We start from the raw sequence: 19,866 nt of genomic DNA, 5'->3' as shown, positions 1-19,866 counted from the left end.
CAAGATGATTCGTAATAGGCACGAATATCACATATGTATGGCGGTATGGTGCGTTAGTCGCGATCTGACGTCCAGCATCGACAGGATATTGGCTCCCCTATGTATGCAGCGCACGGACGATATTGGGCACATGGTCTTCGAGACTCGACGAAAGAAGATATGTCGCCCGCACGAGTGTAACAGTTTCGGAGATAAGGTCTGATATTATGTATTTCATCGAGACAGCGAGCTCCTACGTCAGCACGCCAATACTCATTGTGATAGTGTGGCGGACTATCCATTGGGAAGACAAGGTGGTGAATAAATTCTCTCACGTGAGTTGCTTCCCGGAGGTACAATATCAATGTGTTCGAGGCGCGGACCGGAATGCGACATTGATGTCAATATCCAAAGTTGTGGCTAGAAGATCCGGTAGCATTGAAACACCTGTTAGGAATAGAGAGGGCGTGTTCTAAATTTTTGTGCTTCACAATAGTTGTCTAGATTGGATCAGTCGGTCCGTCTTCACCGTAAATATTAGCGAAGAGACGTAAATGATTTGTCGCTCACCCCTAAGGTAGGATGTTACTAGCAGAAGTTAAAGCAGCTGACCAAAATTATCGTGAGATAAGCTAGGAGAAGCGAAGGGCATAGTAGAAGGCGATTGCTCTATGAGGAAATCTGGGTTGCAGTAAAGGGAAATATCACGAGAGTTGTAGGTCCACACCAAGAGAGCCAAGACATTCAGAATTTCCAAATTGGGACAATGAGACAACCCTGAGCTAGGGCCGGGAATGATGCACATTTCGGCCGCTAACAAGGTCGTTGACATTAGACCTACGGGATTTCGGTATGTGTATGTATGTATTGTCAAGGTAGCGAAGGAAGATCATGCTGTTACCTGGAATTCGGAACTGTCATCAGACGAACTTGCATACGGAGCTTTGCCACCCTGAGCTACATAACTCGGAGAAGATCATTCACGATGCGGGTCCCCCTAATACGTCTAACATTAATCTTCAATTTATTATACATCATGTAGTACGTAGTCATCTTGTCTATCTACCTATATAGTAAGGGTAGCTATATACATACCCCTACTTTGTATGACTTATCCTTTTCGAAGTCGTCGCCGTCATGAGTCCAGACAGGCTCTAGGAGCTTTTATGACTCTATCGGCCTCCCTAGGCTTGAAGAGGGATGGCCGCGGAGCAGCAACCCTCAAGATGATAACCGGGTCGATTCAAGCACTTCGCTAAACTCCACCCTGGACGTGATGCAAGGATGTCAGAGCGGGATTTGCCGGAGGATGTAACTTGGATGGGTAAACTGGGGAAGACGGAAAATTAAATAAACTAGCTTCAGGGGTTCGTGGTCCATCAGTCCATCCCGGCGCTTGATATTCAATGGAGCTTACTGTTTGTAGCCCCGGCTGTAACTTGTTGATAGTTATTGACCAAGCAAAAGACAGGGTAGCTACGTAGAGCCGATGCGCTCACATATACCTGTTAGAAACTGGTGATAATGGCTTCTAAAAAGCTACAAAACCCCCAAGGCTCGCACAAAATGTCCGAGCCAAATCACTCCTTCGCTGTAGGCTTTCTTCTCAGAAAGTTCTAATTTCAATAGTGTGTGGAATCGGAGTACACCATCTTCTATATAAGATAGTCGAACTATGTCCAATCTTTGAGATGAAGACAACGCTTACGAATATAATAGCAACATCGACACTGTCTACTTCCTTAAGCATCAAGTTACACTAATACTCATACTACATATAAACAGCATTGAACCCACTACATGTTGCTTGAGGCGCAATGGCACCTGACTCTACTGGTAATACGGGATTTCAGTTCATCACCTCTATCAGCACCGTAGAGCGGGACGAGGAGACACGCCGAAAGGTGCGCTCGCATGCCAGACGGCAGAAGCTCCCCCATGGTTCCAACCATCCATCCCAGCCGAAGAAACCAGGATCCGCAAAAGACCATACTTCGAAGTTTAGACTTAAACCCAAAGGCTCGTCCAACAACCAGGATGACGTCCCAAGACACGAGAGGAAGCTTAAGAAGACCAATTGGCTTGCTGTTAGTGTCGCAAAGGAGCTTCCGAACTTCACGCTGTTCCACATAGAGAAGACGCCTTTGACGGAGAGCTTGATGAAGTATTGTATGGCTGTGTGCTTGTCGCCACAGGAGACAGCCGTGGAGAAATGGTTCGACCGGGCTGGGGTACCGACATACTTGAACACATGTAAGTTGAAACTTCCTCATTAATCAAAGGCAAAAGGAGATTGTTGACCAACTATAGATTATTCCGGATTCCTCGCAAATGCCTTCGCCATGAACCCAGAAGGAACTTGGGTGCAAGCGGTTCAGCCACCTAATTCCCATCATATATGTAACTGGACGCTGATATGTAATAGCTTCAACTTGACAAGGCCGCCACACATGCCTTCATTGCCATGATCGCAGCTATGCACAACTCACTTGCGAGGTGGGCCGACACGAGTACCATCGACTTCCATCGGTTCCAAGCAGTCAAGTCCATCAACGAGAGGCTGAATCTAGAAGGCAAGGACGATAGCAAGCCAATCTCAGATGGTCTTGTCGTCGCTGTCTCTCTTCTGGTCAATATCGAAGTAAGTTCTCAATAGGAAGTACCTTGAGAAAGCCATTCGTTCAAGTAACTGACCCTATGCAGACTTTCATCGGTTCGCTCAGTGCTGCCGCGGCTCATATGAGTGGCTTAAAGAGAATGGTTGACCTCAGAGGTGGAATTGTCGACGGTTTCAAGCACAGCAGTATACTTCAACGATCCATATCATGGTAAGCAGGGTTTATTGCTACTACATAGTCTCTCGACTCCAGGTTACATACTAACTACTGTAGGGCTGACTATTCCTATGCCACGGCCGCGCACAAGCCGGTCGCCTTCCCCTTTATTCCACAGCTGGCATCCTCCCTAGCTCTCCATGATCGTTTCACAAGCCGCTCGATGTTAGCGAACATGGAACCGCTTGGGTTCAAGGACCTAACCATCCAGAGTCGCGAAGCGGTCGAGCTTTTCGAACTGTTATATTCGATCACCGAATGCATTAATAACTTCGACTACGCAAGTCTCGAGAGCACATTTGGCCAGAGGATCCAGGTCAGCGACTCGATCTACATGATTGAGTGGCGGCTTTGTCATCTGGAACATGCTGCTCGGGGTCGCAAATCTTGGAAGAGAGCCGGTTCCGTTCCATTGTTACCATCGGTCGACGTCGATACACAGCTACGGTTCCCCTCACCGACTGATTTGTCCGACGTTTTGATATACGCTGCACATCTGTTTCTGCACCTTGCCATTCGAGGCCAACCTCCTTCCGCTCAGAGGCATCGCGCACTGGCAGAAGCACTCATGTCGTCTCTATGCGACCCTGTGTTAGCCTTGGACCTTCTATCTGAGCCGAAGGTATACGAAAGTGGCGAGTCACAGCTGACCAGAAGCAACGCGGAACAATCCACTACGGCAAACTTATCTGCCTATGTCCCAACGTCAGAGATATCGCACACGGGCATGTCGAGGCTCTCTGGAGACGAGCTTCATGCTAACATTCTCCTTTGGGCCCTATTCATAGGGTCATGCATCCGCATCCCAGTTGTAGTAAACGAATACTCGGTCCTAGGCGGTGACCAACACAACTTCTTCATCACTGCGCTGAAGAACTACTGCCGGACGAGGAACATCCTAGATAAAGAGATGCTTCTCGCGAAACTGAAGGATGTCATATGGCTTTACAGCTGGTGCGAACACCAGCTAGGACTTGTCTGGGGAGAGATTGCCGACGGCCTCAGACCATACGTGACGGCGGGGGACCAAGTGAATGTCCCCATGGGTCGTGATCAACAGGAGTAACGACAGTAAACTCATATTACCGGGAATCATAGTAATGTCTAATCTAATAAGTAATCATTAGCTGACTCACAAGATATAAACGCTGGCAGCACAATCTTTAGTCATCTACTAATATTGAATAAACTCACCTTAATACAATGCTATGTTACTACACATAGTCCTTATTCTTTTTGTACTTAAACTAGAACGTTAGGCAGAGACCACGAATAATCTAACACAGCTTCATTGTAAGTCATCCTCTATAAAAGGAGCTTGCCCACCAACACCATCTAGTCTTCGGACCACGACTTCATCATCGGATACCTTAAGTACCTAGTAGCTTATAAAGATGTCAATAAGCATAGGAAAGCCAGCCCAGCCGGACCGTTCCGCATCGTCTAGCCCCGAACCCCTGTATCAAGATCCAGATCGATATAGACGATCAGGTGCTCCATCCCCAGAGCCATGTCCACACCCACCATGCCCACTGGGTGACCAGATGCAAAAGATAAACCTGCGGAAGGACCACGATGTTGGCTCTAAGAAGGATGGGGCGGAACAGAAGCGGTGAGATGATACCAGCGTTAATGGTATTTATCACAGGCACATGTCTAGATGGTGCCAGAGTTATATAGCACTACACTAAGACCTGCGGGCAGGGGATTGAGCGGAAGCATCCTAAAAAGCAAGAAAGTATGTTATTGACTCTCTGAGTGTCATAGTACGCCCTCATGGTGTAAAGCCAAAGTTTGGTGTGCTGAAGCTTGTTGTATTCAAGCGGGACTTTGGATATATTTATTCATTCGCTAGTAGCCAATAGGAGGTGTGAATTGGGCGAGCAGTGTAGTAGGCGAGTGCAAGCCATATTAATAGAAATCGATATGATCCACCTATACTATTTCCAACAAAGACTTTGTTAGAATAGGGCCGTGAAAGACTTAGTAAGTAGTACTGTTAAAGATGCCTCTAGATTGGCATAAACATCATCTAGAAACAAGCGCATTTGAAGAGTATAAGGTTATTTAGATTCCCCATATTTGATGTCGACCGCTAGATTCTTCAATTCCCCTAGTGACATCTCTTCTCGTATTGTTTCTTTTAAGAAAGCCTGTTACCGGCTACGAATTTCGCCGGCTTCGGTTTACAGGCGGCGGACTTCGCGGAAAGCAGATAGTCGGCCGAAGACGAGGAGCAGCCCTTGAAATAATATAATGCTTGTTGTGCCGCTAACTAAAGACGTTGCCCTATAATCTCGATCTATTTTCATTTTAGGGGCTTGCGGTCGGCGTAATAATTGGCTTCCTGCGGCCTGACTTTCATCCGACATGTAATAATCCTACGGCCTATTTGGTATCCCCATATCCGGAATTGTATAATACTCCGAAGATAGTTGGACGGCATAGTGGAGTTTTCAGCTGCAAAGGCACTATGTTCGTCGAAGATGTCCTTCACGATTGAATTGCGATGTGTTGACCATTCTCGATGAATTCTTCGCTGGGTAATCGGTTGGCGGATAACACCAACCTAATATGGCGAACCCAGGACAATCACCACCGACGTCTGATCTGACTGAAGCTTCGGACTGGGACACGGCACTGGTCATAACTGATGAATGGATGAAGAAAATCGTTCCGGAGAGGCGGCACAGCGGATGGGAGGCAGTAGAAAGACAATGGATCGGAAATAAGCAATCGCAGCAGCCATCGGATTCAAGGCCATCCAGGTATACATCCGAATGGCCATTCTTTACTATAGTATCTAACAGGGTCTTATAAGGGAACTTACAAGGAAAGAGTATGAAGCTATGGAACGGTTCCCATATCCGCAGAGGGCCCTTCCAACTCCACAACTGGAATTTGACTTTCGAATGAGAGTTATTCTGAGTTCCCGGTCTGCTTCAGTTGCCGTAAATGATGGCTTTAAGAAATGGTCTACATTCTCCGACGGTAGCTGGTCGGGCCGTTTTGGGTACGGTCTTGTTGTCGTAAGTTATCTAAACTAATCGTGGTATACGTTGCTATGAAATATTGACTTGAAATAGAATGGAGGACAAGAGAGTCAAGACATGATCCATGGAAAGACAGCGGCAACTTGGGTGGAAGGTATGCATCGGCTACAGACCGGGGACGAAGCACCAGCATAGTGAGTATGTCGACATAGGCGAGAATGTAGAGACTGATCTATGTAATAGCATCGAATGTAAAACGAGAGGAAACATGACCGGACCTTCAGAGCTAGTGAAGGCGCTTCAAGACCCAGAGGCATCAGCATCGGTAGACCCAAGATCGTGTCTATTCAGGGTGTTTGTCACCATGAAGACTACGGATGAGCGGTATGCAGAGAAACTAAACGCTGGGATGTGGGTCGGAAGTTGCCTTTGGAAAGGCTTAGAAGTCATATATGAGTACGTCTGCCAACTTTACCGTCGCTAGAGATCCAGCTAACAATTGCCAACTCATAGCGCATACCGAGTGAGTTAGCGGATACTCATATGTGGTAGTTAAATGATCATCACTAGGGATGAAGAAAGCTACCTAGGTACCGACATGGTCAATTTGGTGGTCTCAAACCGGCAGCGCTCAAGATCCGGATTTCACCTTAGAATTGCATTGAAATTCGTCCAAGTTTATTTTGGCATTTGCTAAACACCAGGGTTTTATCATGCAATGCGATCGAGATTCAGGTCTCTCATGCAAGATGAGGTAAACATTTGACCTTTGCCAAGGCTCTGTCGGACATTTTGATCCCACCAGGTCGGGACCAATTGTGGGTGTAGTCTAGACCTTGGGATTCCATGATGGCATTTACGCGATAACAAACGGATATCAAAAATTACCCCGGATAGTCACTTAAGTCTAGGTATCTAAGTTGGTCCCTGCATTTCCTAGAATTTCAGGGTCTTGTAGTAACCCACTTTCGTCACAGCTCTTATTTGATTGGTTAACCTTTTTAACATATCGTTTGATTGGCTACACGTCTCATTCCGTACGTCATATTAGTGATCTACTATCTTGTACATCATCGTCGACAGTAGTAGAAACAGGTTTGCATCACGGTCATCGAGATGAGACGCATAAGTTGTCGAACTGTTCAAATAGGGCCATATCCGCCGGTGGGTTTCTATACATTTTTATAATTGTTTTCACATATTATTGATCTAAAATAAATCTATCTATACAGTGTAGTATCCAGCCTTTTCTACTATAATTACCATATACTCTTAACCAACTTATAGACTTATAACTCGATTAAAATATTCTCAAAATGCCTCTATTTTCTAGCCGCAGGCCTGAGGAAGAAGTTGTGGAGGAGCCTCTCCCCGAGAAGACCGAGAAGAGACACTCACACGGTCTCTTCGGTTCCCGTCACCGGTCACCTTCTCCTGCCACCACTCGTAGTAGCACGACCAATAGCTCAAGGAACTCAGGTATGGTTTATTAATATGCCGTACACTTATCAAAGCAAGATAATCTGACTAAATTATCTATCTAGACGTTTCATCCCCTTCACGCCACCGAAGCGTGCTACAACGTACCTTCGGACATGGTAACACTACCAACCCGGACATCGACCCATCAATTGTCCAGGCCCGCGAGCGTGTCATGCAGGCCGAGACGGCTGAGCGGGATGCCGATAGAGCTTTAGAGTCCGCCCGCATCCGTGTTCGCGAAGCTAGGGCCGATGTTAAGAGACTTGAGCTAGAGGCTGCCGAGGAAGCCCGACGGGCAAAGATCAAGCAGTACCACGCCCGCGAAGTCTCGAAGCGGGGCAAGCAACTTGGCCGTATGTTTCCTATTTGATAGCTTGTTTTAAGTGTTATTGTTACTAAGTCACTAACATTAATCAGGTCATGATGTTTGAGCTATGACTCGAGCATTGTAAAGAAGAATATATGACGAATGCTATGTTGGAATTAAGAGCTTGGTTGTTAAAATGATACCTATTTCTTATCTGTATTAGTATCACGAAGTAAGCGTCTTCGTGGCGCTGAATGTCTGATGAATGTATTGTATTACGAAGTACGAGCAGCCGATTATAATCGAATACATTAATCCTCATTTCAATTTGAACTATTTGTTCAATTAGCTTAACAGTGTTATTGATGCATACCATTAAACATCTAAGTAGCCGGGATGATTTGCATACCAGTGCCAGTAAAGGAATTCTTGTAGAGCAAATGGGCCTACATTACTCCCTGTATGCTTAAGATCACCAAAATTGAAGTAATATTTATTATCACATTCCTAGTACCGATTTAGACCTAGCAATTCCTTATATCCTTTCATTCTAAGTATTGTTGTGTGTGTTGTGTGTGTTGTGTGTTTTATGTCTTGGATTTGACATTTTCTTCCAAGACAGTCATTGTTTTAATGACGTCAACCTCCATTATGTGATAAGATTCATGCTTATCATACGAACACTCACTCAAAAGACTAGCAACATGGTGGTCTTACAATATGCATATTTTCCAAGCACTATTCATTTTTGGCTATTTCATCAACTCAGAACTATGTACCTAAGGTACCTAAGGCAACCCTTCTAAGAATAAACATAAGAATAGAAACTAGGAGTTTAATTGCGGATTACTATATGTAGATTACTAAGTGGAGATTTGTTAGAAGACGTAGCGTATTTCTAAATAAGGCCATGAAAAAAAAGAATTCTTAGTAAAAAAAAATAGCCGCTAAGTTCAAGACTATGTGATAGTCAAATAAGATAATAGGTAGCGATTTAGACATGTTAAAATGTGTTATAGAAATCATGTTGGATTCAATTGACAGATGGTTATTGCGAAACATGAAATCGCTCCTGCCGGTGCTACCGTTGCTAAGCCACATCCAGTCGTAACGGGCCACGACGCTAATGATAAAGAATGAGGTGTACTTCGTAGATATGCACTTACAAGGACATTTTATCGGACATCTGCATCAAATCCGCAGAGTCGGAGCCAATGCCAAGAAACGATAAATCGAAAAAGGGGGGTGGGGGTGTAAGTAAGTAAGAGGCAGGCTTGAAACCGGAAGAGCCAAGACATTACCTAAATCACAAGCATCCAGGAACCATTGTTTCTATCTTTTTTTCTTTATCGTAAAACTTTCGAAGCTCTCGAAAGTGGCCTTGAGCCGCAATTCATCCCATCTACCTACATCAGCCTACACCCTACGAACAAGCTTAAAAATCTATGAGATAGCTTAACTAGCTACATGCATCCCTTTCCCCCTCAGGGTTTCTCATGATACCTCCGAACCTGGTCAATTGCTCTTCCGAAATTCGCTGCATGCCTCTCCAAATCGTGTCATTCTTCAGCTGGCTCCTGTAGTCTGCGACCCCTGACGCGAACGAGTTTCTAGCAAGTCGATATGGCAAATCGCAAAATGCTCTCCTTTAAGAGAGCTATTATCTTCGCAGCATTCTTCCTAGTAGCATTTATCCTGCTACGAAGATCACACGCCTCAGCTGACGAACCCGAACCCTTCCGGAAACCTCCACCGAAGCCTGCAGACTCGAACAGCGAACATGGAGCATCGCACGACCAGTCTACTCCTTCCTATACCTCGGACGGGGAATCCGACAAACCAGTCCCTGCGCAGAAAGCCCTGCAAGATATGTCCAAGATGTCCTTATACGACAAATTAGCATACCAATATCCATACGACGTCGAGACCAAGTTCCCGGCCTATATTTGGCAGACGTGGAAATGGACGCCCGCTAGTGGAGAATTCAACTTTAGAGACCAAGAAGCTTCGTGGTCGATGCAACACCCAGGATTTGTCCACGAGGTTATCACCGATCAAGTCGCCGTACACTTACTAAGGTTGCTTTATGCTCCTATTCCCGAAGTCCTCGAAGCGTACAATGCGCTCCCCCAACCTGTTCTAAAAGCCGACTTCTTCCGTTACCTTATCCTTCTTGCCCGTGGTGGAATTTACTCCGACATTGACACGTTCGCTATCAGGAGTGCTTTAGAATGGATCCCAGAGTCTGTGCCGAAAGAAAGCATAGGACTGGTCATCGGCATCGAGGCGGATCCCGACCGACCCGACTGGAAAGACTGGTATAGCCGGCGCATTCAATTCTGCCAGTGGACTATCCAGGCAAAGCCGGGCCACCCGGTCTTACGCGACATCGTTTCGCGCATCACCCAGGAGACATTGAAGCGGAAGCGCGAGGGCACGTTCGTGTCAAGGGAAAAGAGCGTGGTAGAGTTTACCGGTCCTGCTGTCTGGACGGACGTGATTTTCGACTACTTCAACGACCAGCGTTACTTCGATATGAGCAATAGTCAGGGCAATGTTTCATACGTAAACTTCACAGGGATTGAAAAACCGAAGAAGGTGGGCGACGTCGTCGTGCTTCCCATTACAAGCTTCTCGCCCGGCGTCCAGCAGATGGGAGCAAAAGACTACGACGACCCAATGGCATTTGTCAAGCATGACTTCGAAGGTGAGGGTTTCCACTCTATGTAGCCACAAGTATCCTTTGTTAACATTTTTAGGCACCTGGAAGCCTGAAAGCGAACGGCATATTGGCGAGACTAACTAGGGGCTATTAATTGCGCCTTATATACCCTAGGTCGCCTCCAGGCTATCGTCTCGTCGTCCCCTGGGAAATTTGGCCTTCTAAATAGGTCCTCCTCCGGCAACCATAGGAACATATCAGCTTCCTGGTCTGATATCACGAACTCGGCGATCGTATACATGATTTGTAACACTATTTTGCTACTTACGAAGTTCACGACCCGGCTCATGTGATAGCGTATACCAGTTTTTCCCACGGGGATGTTAAAGCAGTCACTCATTACTAAGTCTCTGTTCAAAATTATATGAGGGGAAGCCGTAAATTCGACGCGGATGAGAAATTTGCAAGTTCCATCCGACTATTTTGTACCAACACTCTATTGCTTTATTCCCGAAGATGGTGGCTGGCTGGCGCCGGGTGCGGACCTTTCGGCGGACACACGAAACAAATAGAATACATACGGTTGTTCTTTGGCGCAACAGAGAAGAAAAAGAAATGGGCATTCGGGGTACCGCTCATCGGGGAGGACCAATTGTATATACCCGTTATGCATGGATTTGGGCGTTTGGTGGATATTTAGTCTTGCTTTTCAGCAACAACATGGGCCCCGCGGATAATAATGGTCTGATGGGGTTACCTTTACAAAGTCCTTCTTTTGCATATTTCTCTTAATTGTGCATACAATTGCAAGACGATACAATTGTAAGACGGTGTGTATAATTTCTAATACGCCCCTGGTCCCGGCCAACGTACCGGCGAACCCAAATGCCAAATTTCTCCCCCGCTTCTCCTCATTGTCAAGCGGCTGGAGCCCCCCGCTTCCCCGGTACAATGACGATGTGGCTAGCTCTACAGGGGCTAGCGATGGCGGGTCCCCTCGAGTATATGTTGAACGCGCCCGCTCTAGATGTTCTACTGCTGCGAGGTATCGGACAGACGAACGCGGGCTATGGGAGTCCACGAGGCGTTGTTGTCCATCGTGTCACCGCCGCTTCCGATTTGAGACTCGCGAGGGATATGAATACGCGGCTCTTGTGGAGGGAATAGAGGAACTTGAGATTGTACCGGTGCTGAGGAATTGCTCTTCTTATTTTTGATTCTAGAGCTTGAGTTGAAATACTCAAGACAATATGGAGTCATCATTTCGACTATTGGCGTCGAACGCCTTGCGTGGCTATACGTTAAGCCGTCGGGTTTTGCGGTATGGCTCTACTCGAGGGCTAGCGATATCGGGGGCTTTACGCGGTTCGACGGGAAGTCGATTGATGCAGCGGAGATGCATTGCTACATCTGACTTGAGTTATGTGGAGGGACCTCAAGAAGTAAGTCATTTTTCATCTGGTTGGGTGGCTCGTTATATATCTTGTACGACTTGTCCACCGTTTAACTCATGCAAGGTGAAAGGGCTATTAATTACCATGTCGTTTACTTAAAGGGCATTCACTTGATTTGTACCCTAAAGCTTGTATAACCATATAAAGCGGAAAATATCTATTATAATACAATAAAACTACCTACCTACCCAGTAGCAATTCATACTAATACTCGATAGCCGCCGTTGCTCACATGCACGATACCAGAACATTTCTCAGAGATAGTCTCGCAATATGGCGACCGACCAGCAGCCGTGTTTCGGTCTCCAACAACTGCTGATATGAATCCAACATTAACTTCATCCAAGCCGGAGACTACGACTCTAACGTATGAGGATCTCGACACCCAGTCAAATATCCTCGCGCACTCATTACGGTCCCTTGGCGTAAAAAAGGGGGACCGTGTCGCCGTGAGCCTAGGGAACGTCACCGAGCACGCCGTGTTAACTTATGCCATCTTTAAGTTAGGCGCCATTTTGGTTCCGCTCAACCCGACCTTCAACGCCTACCAACTCAGCGCCGCACTGTCCCGCCTTGGCGTCGAGGTCCTCGTTATTGCAGCCGTTACGGACCTTTCTTACAAGCCCTGTCGTGGCCGCAGCAACTACGACCTCTTGTCCGCCCTTGTAACTGATCTATCTAGCAGTAAAGTCGAATCATCGACTGTCCCTACGCTCAAATCTGTAGTGCTCGTAGATAATACGCCCTCTCACCCCCTCGCTAGCTTTCCACCCATACAAGACCTTAGTGCACTAACCCCTTATTCCTCACTCCTCTTATCTTCCTCCTCATCTTCTTCTCTCTCCCGTTCGATAATACCAGACGCTCCGCTCGCCCCGGCGGAAACGATTAACATCCAATTCACATCAGGCACGACATCCATGCCAAAGGCCGCGATGCTAAACCACACTAACATCCTAAACAACGGCCGGCTAATCGCGGCGCGCATGGGGCTTGATCCTAGTGACCGGATAGTGTGTCCGCCGCCGCTGTTCCACTGCTTCGGTTTCGTGCTAGGGTTTATGGCAACCGCAACGACGGGAGCTTGTATCGCGTTCCCGAGCCCGGCGTTCGACCCTGGAGCCTCCCTGCGCGCCGCCGCGGAGTTACGCGCTACGGGGTTCTATGGCGTGCCTACTATGTTCGCGGCCGAGTTCGAACTCCTCGCCAACCCAGCTTTCGCCGCGCGTTTGCCACCAGGTGGCCTTAGCAACCTACGCAAGGGAATTGCGGCAGGCAGTTCGATTCCGGAGCCGCTAATGCGCGAGTTACGAGAGAAGCTGGGGCTCAAAGATCTGGTTATCTGCTACGGCATGACGGAGACTAGTCCCGTAAGCTGCATGACAGCTCCCACGGACCCGGACGATAGACGCGCGAGTACCGTGGGTCGCGCGATGCCACATACGACTGCTAAGATTGTCGCGCCGGGCGACCGGTCACGAATCGTGCCGCGTGGGCAGTGCGGCGAGTTAGCTGTGTCGGGATACCTACTCATGAAGGGGTACTGGAATGACGAGGAGCGAACGGGTGAGGACCTGGTTCGGGATCAGGATGGTAGGCTGTGGATGTATACTGGTGATGAGGCGCGCATGGATCGTGACGGGTTTATCGAAATTACGGGCCGCATTAAAGATTTAATCATCAGGGGCGGCGAGAACATACATCCGCTCGAAGTTGAAGTTGCACTAGTAAGGCACCCTCGCGTGCGCGAGGCCAGCGTCGTGGGAGTACAAGATGAGCGGTACGGCGAGGTCGTCGGCGCATTCGTAGCAGTGCATGCAGGTGTCAAGACACTAGAAGATGGCGAGGTAGATGGGGGTAAAGGGGAAGCATTGTCCAAGGATGAGGTGAGGGATTGGGTCCGGAGACAGCTATCGGGTCATTTGGTGCCGAAGTACGTCTTTTGGACCGACGAGTTCCCTAAGACGGCCAGTGGGAAGATACAGAAGTTTAAGTTGAGGGATGTTGCGAAGGAATTGCTTGGTATGGCGGCGAAATAGGTACCTATATAAGTCTGCATTTGGAAGGCTAGCATTGCATAGGTTAGGTGGCAGCTATAAGTGCGCTTTGAACATATTCTATATCAAAGACAGACCCTCTCCTGTTGTGGTATATGTTTTATGTACCCTTTTCCTAATTCTTCACCAAGGCATTAGTTAGCATGTTACGATATTCAAAATAGGTATATTTTTCTCGAATAACAATATTAACAGAACGTGAATAGGTAGAGGAGTATCCGCAAAAGGGGTATTGCAGTAAACTTTCAAAACGCCTTCGAACGAGGGTATCCCCAAAATCATCCCCTATGCAATGAACTCCAGAGGAGTCTTCTTCGACTACCCACAAACAAAAAGAACAAGATGGTATTTCCAAAAGCCAAGGCTTTAAGCCTCCAAACACCGTGAATACACGCACGTAAGTCGTTGAACCTATTATATAGGCCGTAGTTCGTAACCAGTTTCCCCACCCCCTGTTTCTTTCCGCTATCCTAGCCCACTCGCAGCTTTGGCTTTGGCTTTATTCACCGATACGTTTAGGGCTGGGCTGAGGGCTCATATTCAGACATCATCTGAATTTGCTTAGCTGTAATGTATAAAACCTTGGTAGATGATGTATCATTGCGTCGCAGCTTGTCTTCTGCGAAGTTTTTCACGCTTCCGTTCTGTGACGGAATAGTGCTTGGATTGTGAGGGACCTTGTACCGCTTAAATAGGAGTTCGTTGCGCGGAGCTTGTCAGTTATGCGCGTTACGCAGGGGCGGAAGTGGTGGTTTCGGATCTGATTGTATCTAATTTCCCCTGAATTATATCCTTTTCCGAAAGCGATAGCAATCCCTTCAACGGGATAGGCGAGCCTCGCAAAAATTGTCTCCCGGGGCGGCTATGGGATCTGTGAGTTGGCCGCAGTGCTCATAGTCTCGGCTACCGACGTCATGCCAGAACCCGCCATCGTGAATGGGGCGTTGCTCTTGGGGAATAAGTTTGAGACCACGTTGATAACGCCGCCTTCGCCGCTAACATAGATGGAGGCGTATCTAAGTAACAGGAGAACGTTCCGTTCGGTGTAGAGGATGGCAGCAAAAGAGATAGTGGTGAATAGGAAGCAGAAGATGGTCCAGAAGACGGCCTTCTCTATGGGTGTATAGACGTACACGCCATAGGTGACTTCGATACGGTACTTCTTGAGGCTGGCCCAGCGGACGAGAGCCTCGATTGTGGAGGGAGATGACGACATTGCGGTATAGTATTATAGTATATGTATATTAGCTGTAACTAGTAGCTGTAGCAATGGCGATGTCAATGTCGATTATTATAACGATGCCGAGGAGTTCCAAGGATCTTGGCTACAGTCTGGGCGACCCAGGAAAAGAAAAACAAGCAAAGAAAACGCGAATCATCCAGGAGGTAATAGGTAAATATTAATATAAGAGAGACTTTTCGGCATTTAGCTTGCGTTCCCTTCGGCCTTGGCATATATTAATACACTCTTGCCCGGACTGGCGCCAGTGACATCGGAAGAAAGAGTCATGGTCAAGTGGGTACGTGGAATATAGATACATAGTGCGTAAGTAGTGGTACCCGGTAGGTATGAAAATGGGATAGTAGCGACCGCCGGATCGCTCGGAATTCCAATTCTTGTCTATTCTTGCCTTGCCTGTTGTCGTTATAAGCGGCACCTACCTGACATCTACGCATGCTAACATAGAATCCCTGGGGGGTGGCTCATTGGCCTATATGAGCTGTGATCAATGATACTCGCATGCCACGTGGATTGGTAGCCTTGCGGTTCTGATATATGAAGTCGTCAGGTGGACAAGATAATACAAAGACTTTAACCACATTCATACACAGAGGGGAGGAGAAGGAAGTAAGACGGGAAGAATTGAAAACGAAATAGGTAATGGAAGAAAGCAAGGGTCTATCGGAGTTTTGCATAGCGCCTAAAACTCGATCACCGGTTCGGCACCATCGGGTTGAGGCTCTTTTATTTTCTTCTTATTCCCATTTCATTTCCAACCTCACTGGCGAGGGCTGGTGACTTCGCTCGTCCTCATCCTTACTTAGCCATGTCTTGTTATTGTATTTTATTATCCATCTCACCAACTGGACTGGAATTCGAGTTTCACTCCTATTATAGTAGATAGTAAGTAGCCTGCTTAGCAATATGCTGACATATGAAGTCGATGAGCTAGCATTGGTGGCCGTCATGTCCCGTTGGAACGAACCATTGAAGTCTTCTTTCCTATCGCGACGTACTAGTCTTTTCCTTTATTAGGTTAGTATTTGAAGCTCGGGTAGTAGTTAGGTTAGGCGTTAACGGTTTAGACCGAGAATGTCAGACGCACAGGGCTGACAGCATAAGCTTTTGATGCCAACGAGTTGAGTTAGTCTGCCAAGAGTGCCCCGGAAGGAATTCAAACCATGTATTTTTCTAGTCGCATACCTAGCCGGCGATGATCGGGATTCGGAGAGAGTATTGAAGAATGGCGTAAATAAACACCTAACCGTATGTGTCCTGCGCAAATAGTTTCTAAGCTTGATTTATACCCAAGATATTGCAAACAGGGTAAGAGACTGTAGAAAATAAAGAATAATTCTGAGGTGAGAATGAGAGAACACAGGTAGGTAGATAGCGGGACGGTCAACTTGAAGTATCACTGCATAAGCGACATGACCAAACGTTTACGCGAAGTTCGAAATTCGATTCCTCCCGCCGCAAATGTGTGTTCCTTCTATAAACAGTATGCGCCCAAGCGCATACTGTGCAAATCTGCAAGGTATACCTACACAATATCCTGGCCGGCAGATGGCCTACCCAAAGACTCGGAAAACTCGGATAGTCGCTCGGTCACGCCCACAACCCTCGAGCCAACCACCGGCGAGCCGCGCTAAAGGTCGATACATAGAAGAAAAGAAGCTTCTAGTTTGGACCCGCCGCGCCAGGTTCTTTTCAGTCACAAGGTCCGATTTGAAGACCTTTACATATGTAGAAAAGAAAAGAAAAGGACTCATCGTACGAACTTGCTTACCATCGTGTGATGTCACCAGAGCAAACGTCGCGGTTATCGAGCGCGATTGCCGATTTCTTCCGCGCTAGATCCTATGTATAGCCGCTAGGTTACGTCCGTCTAGCCCCCGGTAAGACCGACTTTGAGATATACCCGGGCACATGGGTTCTATCGGTTCGGCGGGAGCTAACCTGTATGCTCCGGGTATATCCGACGAGCGAGGATAAAGAGTAAGAAAGTTGGAATGCCCCCAGGATCATATAATACAACGGACTTACCTAAATAGCTAGGTGACTTTCTAATGATTCACCCTTAGCCCCGAGTCGTGCAGGTCGCCTCATGCACATGGCAACTCCCAGCGAGAGTTTCCCGGTATCGCAAAGTCGCATTCTAGCGGCCCATGCCGTATAGTGCCTATGGGGTAACACTACATACGCCGATGAAGCCTTTATTGTAACCTGGCTCACTACCAACCTTAACGCCGGATATGCAGCTATATAGCTGGTCATACCTGTTTGCCCGGGTTTATCGCATAGGGAAGCAATCCGATTGTGAGTATAGCCGCTACCTCGGTCGATTGTCAATAAGAGCGCCTATCTCAGATCAATGTTTCTTCATGAGAAGCCAACGAATTGGGACTTTAGAGACAGATGAAGACCTTGTTCAAAGAAAGTGGGTATTTTAACATTGTGTTGAGTACAGAAGCTATCATAAATACTCGCTCAAAACTTGGCTGTTTATGTGAGTTATACGAGCTATATCCCTTAACAAGACCACGCAAGATGAATTGTTGCATGCGAAGTGATTCGCCGATTAATTCATATTGACGATGCAATCCGCTCCGTCGGTTCGATCTGAGTTCAAATCGTAGACGTAGTAGACTATTTCCGCGGTTCGGAACCCCACCTAATGGTCCCTCGGTGTTGTTGTCCCGGCTTCATCGCCTTAGGCAAACACTTCCAAGAGCAACCTCTCATCGAGAAGGGGATTGCCCTCTCATTATCTCTCAAACCTACAAAATCTGCGGACATGTCGTTTGCTTTCTCGTCGACATCAAGGCGAAAAATTTCCCACCATTCGATCCATTCGGTCAAGGGCACTGCGACTCGCCGTCCGCATACCGAGCAAGGTAAGTCACCAGAATTAGCGTTCTGCTCGCTTCGATCGGCAAGCCGATAAAGCAGCTCCGTGAAATGCGGAGGCGCGTTGGGTGGAAGGTAGGACGGCAATTCTCGTAGCTGCCCAGATCGTAAACAAGTCTGGAGAGCTAGTTCAAGTAGCGAAGGCACACGGCTTTGATCGCAGATGGAAGCGGACTGATTTCGCCTGAGCCGCGGGGGCTCTGGAGATAAATAGAGATCCTCGGTTTGAATCACCTGGTTTGGATGCTCCACATTCTCATATGTTGGCCTATCTGCGGTAGTCAATTTTGAGTTGGGTAGTTTATACGTGGAGACCACGACCCCTCGGCTATCGCTAAATTGTACCGGTGTCCGTGCGACTGCAAGAACTTCCCACAAAGAACCATGTAGTCTTTTACCAGCGAGCGCCTCGGGCCGGACGGAAGTGTCATATTGCTTGTCGAGCCAGAACCGTATCCTCTTGCCATTAGGTCGCATTAGCTCGTCCTGAAAGAACACGGCTTGCTCGTGCCTTACTTCGTTCCAAGTATCGTCGTCAACAAAACCCGATTCAAAATTGTCCGGCTGGTAAAAGGGGTTCGGGTGTACGTTTAAAATCTCAAGTTTGCTAGGAAACTTCAACAGATCCAGCAATTCCCCTGGTAAAGACCGAAGACGCGTAAGAGATATATTTAGGGTTTGAAGGTTACGAAGTTTTCCAATACTAGGCGGGAGCTCAGTAATATTGGTATTTCGTAGAGTGAGAATAGTCAAATTCTCCAGATTGAAGATAGCCCCAGGAGCACGTGAAAGAGGGTTGTTGGACAAGTAAAGAGAAATAGATGGTTCCTTAGGCTGAAATGGAAAATCTTCAGCTATAAGGGGGACAGTATCGAGCATAGAAAGCTGCGATATAGTTGCATTAGAGATACTATCAATCCGGGAGGAGCTATAGCTAATTAGTGCCTGCGTGTATTATGTGGCGGCCCAGAGTTTCTGCACCGGCTTGCGGACGAAAAAGCTACTTACGATAGGTCTATAGTAGTGCTCCCAGCATCTATAGCATCCTGTATTACATGCCGAGCGATTGCTTCACTAGGGGAGATAGCCGGGACGGGCCGAACATGCCTGAGTTGCGGCAGTTTAGATGAAGCAGTCAAATCCATTTCCGTAACTGTATCGTCATCTGTATCCACAGAAACGTCGCTTCCCATCCAAACTCCACTGTCGAATTGTCGCTCAAAGGTTCTTTTTTCTTTTGGCAAAGGCCGTACAACCTCGGGAAACGTCGAATCAGATGAGGCGAGGTGCTGTTGAAACCAGGAGCCGACATAGCGCTTTTTCCTATGTCTTCCCTGAGTATAATTCTCTACATGAGGATCATCATCGCTGGAGAAAACAGCTGGGTCGCTTGAGTTAGCATATACTGGTGGCGCAAGCGATTGGTCGCGAGCGCGTTTTCGCGTATTAGTGAAAGTTTGGGTGTGAGAGTCCCAAGACACTGCGGGGAGCTTTGGCAGGGTAGGCTCCTCGTCGTCCATAATTGCGATGAGGTGATCAATACTGTGTACTAGGAAATAAATAACCTGGATTGTAAGGTGACAATGAAATTTGGCCGGTCAGTAACAGGTGAAATTGATTCAAATAAAAGCTGAACTTTCAGTTGGAGTAAATATTAGCGGGATGCTTCGATGGTCAAGTACGCAAAGCAGGCGCGTCACGTCACGTCAAGTGCGTAAAGACCCACTTTCCTTAACTAGCAAGCGCGGCTCTGCGATCGCGGACCTAAAACCCCTGTACATGCAACCCGCCGTCCCAAGGTTTTGGTTCAATTAAATTCGATTCGCCCGTAGCTTTCTGTCCAAAATTCTCCTTCTGTCGAAACCAACTTAACATCCATCTGTTATGCATGTTTCGGCTGGGTCTATCCAGAAATAGCTCGATGGATGAGATCGTTAGAATCGCTAATCTATACTCCACTAGTCCA

General features: G+C 47.3%; 7 protein-coding genes across 7 annotated transcripts; 5 read left to right on the top strand and 2 right to left on the bottom strand.

The window, feature by feature from the left end:
- Positions 1 to 2,321: 2,321 nt before the first annotated feature.
- On the top strand, positions 2,322 to 3,879 carry F4817DRAFT_356356 (uncharacterized protein; the record flags this gene model as incomplete). Its single annotated transcript, XM_049305783.1, has 4 exons — positions 2,322 to 2,351; positions 2,405 to 2,620; positions 2,683 to 2,807; positions 2,871 to 3,879. 4 exons carry the CDS (start codon positions 2,322 to 2,324, stop codon positions 3,877 to 3,879), a joined length of 1,380 nt encoding a protein of 459 aa, XP_049162654.1.
- Positions 3,880 to 5,193: 1,314 nt separating this feature from the next.
- On the top strand, positions 5,194 to 6,779 carry F4817DRAFT_213695 (uncharacterized protein). The gene is made up of 5 exons (XM_049298723.1): positions 5,194 to 5,581; positions 5,635 to 5,842; positions 5,900 to 6,000; positions 6,050 to 6,262; positions 6,320 to 6,779. Exons 1-5 carry the CDS (start codon positions 5,388 to 5,390, stop codon positions 6,336 to 6,338), a joined length of 735 nt encoding a protein of 244 aa, XP_049162653.1. The 5' UTR covers positions 5,194 to 5,387; the 3' UTR covers positions 6,339 to 6,779.
- A 90-nt stretch (positions 6,780 to 6,869) lies between these two features.
- On the top strand, positions 6,870 to 8,157 carry F4817DRAFT_326218 (uncharacterized protein). The gene is made up of 4 exons (XM_049301857.1): positions 6,870 to 7,285; positions 7,351 to 7,641; positions 7,706 to 7,928; positions 8,005 to 8,157. Exons 1-3 carry the CDS (start codon positions 7,123 to 7,125, stop codon positions 7,717 to 7,719), a joined length of 468 nt encoding a protein of 155 aa, XP_049162652.1. The 5' UTR covers positions 6,870 to 7,122; the 3' UTR covers positions 7,720 to 7,928; positions 8,005 to 8,157.
- A 979-nt stretch (positions 8,158 to 9,136) lies between these two features.
- Positions 9,137 to 10,772, top strand: F4817DRAFT_213665 (glycosyltransferase family 32 protein). The gene is made up of 2 exons (XM_049298722.1): positions 9,137 to 10,302; positions 10,355 to 10,772. Exons 1-2 carry the CDS (start codon positions 9,219 to 9,221, stop codon positions 10,399 to 10,401), a joined length of 1,131 nt encoding a protein of 376 aa, XP_049162651.1. The 5' UTR covers positions 9,137 to 9,218; the 3' UTR covers positions 10,402 to 10,772.
- Positions 10,773 to 11,642: 870 nt separating this feature from the next.
- On the top strand, positions 11,643 to 13,750 carry F4817DRAFT_356353 (acetyl-CoA synthetase-like protein; the record flags this gene model as incomplete). Its single annotated transcript, XM_049305782.1, has 2 exons — positions 11,643 to 11,699; positions 11,930 to 13,750. 2 exons carry the CDS (start codon positions 11,643 to 11,645, stop codon positions 13,748 to 13,750), a joined length of 1,878 nt encoding a protein of 625 aa, XP_049162650.1.
- Positions 13,751 to 14,630: 880 nt separating this feature from the next.
- F4817DRAFT_367486 (uncharacterized protein) lies at positions 14,631 to 15,067 on the bottom strand (the record flags this gene model as incomplete). The annotated part of the gene is made up of 1 exon (XM_049307130.1): positions 14,631 to 15,067. Exon 1 carries the CDS (start codon positions 14,982 to 14,984, stop codon positions 14,631 to 14,633), a length of 354 nt encoding a protein of 117 aa, XP_049162649.1. The 5' UTR covers positions 14,985 to 15,067.
- Positions 15,068 to 17,354: 2,287 nt separating this feature from the next.
- On the bottom strand, positions 17,355 to 19,604 carry F4817DRAFT_213595 (uncharacterized protein). The gene is made up of 2 exons (XM_049298721.1): positions 18,909 to 19,604; positions 17,355 to 18,828 (listed from the first exon to the last, which is right to left on the bottom strand). Exons 1-2 carry the CDS (start codon positions 19,418 to 19,420, stop codon positions 17,640 to 17,642), a joined length of 1,701 nt encoding a protein of 566 aa, XP_049162648.1. The 5' UTR covers positions 19,421 to 19,604; the 3' UTR covers positions 17,355 to 17,639.
- Positions 19,605 to 19,866: the final 262 nt, after the last annotated feature.

Source organism: Daldinia loculata (assembly GCF_022478755.1).
Source record: "Daldinia loculata strain CBS 113971 unplaced genomic scaffold F4817scaffold_5, whole genome shotgun sequence".
NCBI classification, from domain to species: Eukaryota; Fungi; Ascomycota; class Sordariomycetes; order Xylariales; family Hypoxylaceae; genus Daldinia; species Daldinia loculata.
Note: the sequence above shows the minus strand (reverse complement) of the source record. Positions and strands in the feature narration are given on the sequence as shown.

Bases quoted from the DNA above. Each gene is read 5' to 3' on its own strand.
- F4817DRAFT_213665 (XM_049298722.1), top strand. From the start codon at position 9,219: ATGGCAAATCGCAAAATGCTCTCCTTTAAGAGAGCTATTATCTTCGCA. The intron at 10,303-10,354 runs GTGAGGGTTTCC...TAACATTTTTAG, and splicing joins TGTCAAGCATGACTTCGAAG to GCACCTGGAAGCCTGAAAGC.
- F4817DRAFT_213595 (XM_049298721.1), bottom strand. From the start codon at position 19,420: ATGGACGACGAGGAGCCTACCCTGCCAAAGCTCCCCGCAGTGTCTTGG. The intron at 18,829-18,908 runs GTAAGTAGCTTT...AATTAGCTATAG, and splicing joins AGCACTACTATAGACCTATC to CTCCTCCCGGATTGATAGTA.
- F4817DRAFT_213695 (XM_049298723.1), top strand. From the start codon at position 5,388: ATGGCGAACCCAGGACAATCACCACCGACGTCTGATCTGACTGAAGCT. The intron at 5,582-5,634 runs GTATACATCCGA...GGGTCTTATAAG, and splicing joins TCGGATTCAAGGCCATCCAG to GGAACTTACAAGGAAAGAGT. The intron at 5,843-5,899 runs GTAAGTTATCTA...GACTTGAAATAG, and splicing joins TTGGGTACGGTCTTGTTGTC to AATGGAGGACAAGAGAGTCA.
- F4817DRAFT_326218 (XM_049301857.1), top strand. From the start codon at position 7,123: ATGCCTCTATTTTCTAGCCGCAGGCCTGAGGAAGAAGTTGTGGAGGAG. The intron at 7,286-7,350 runs GTATGGTTTATT...TTATCTATCTAG, and splicing joins CAATAGCTCAAGGAACTCAG to ACGTTTCATCCCCTTCACGC.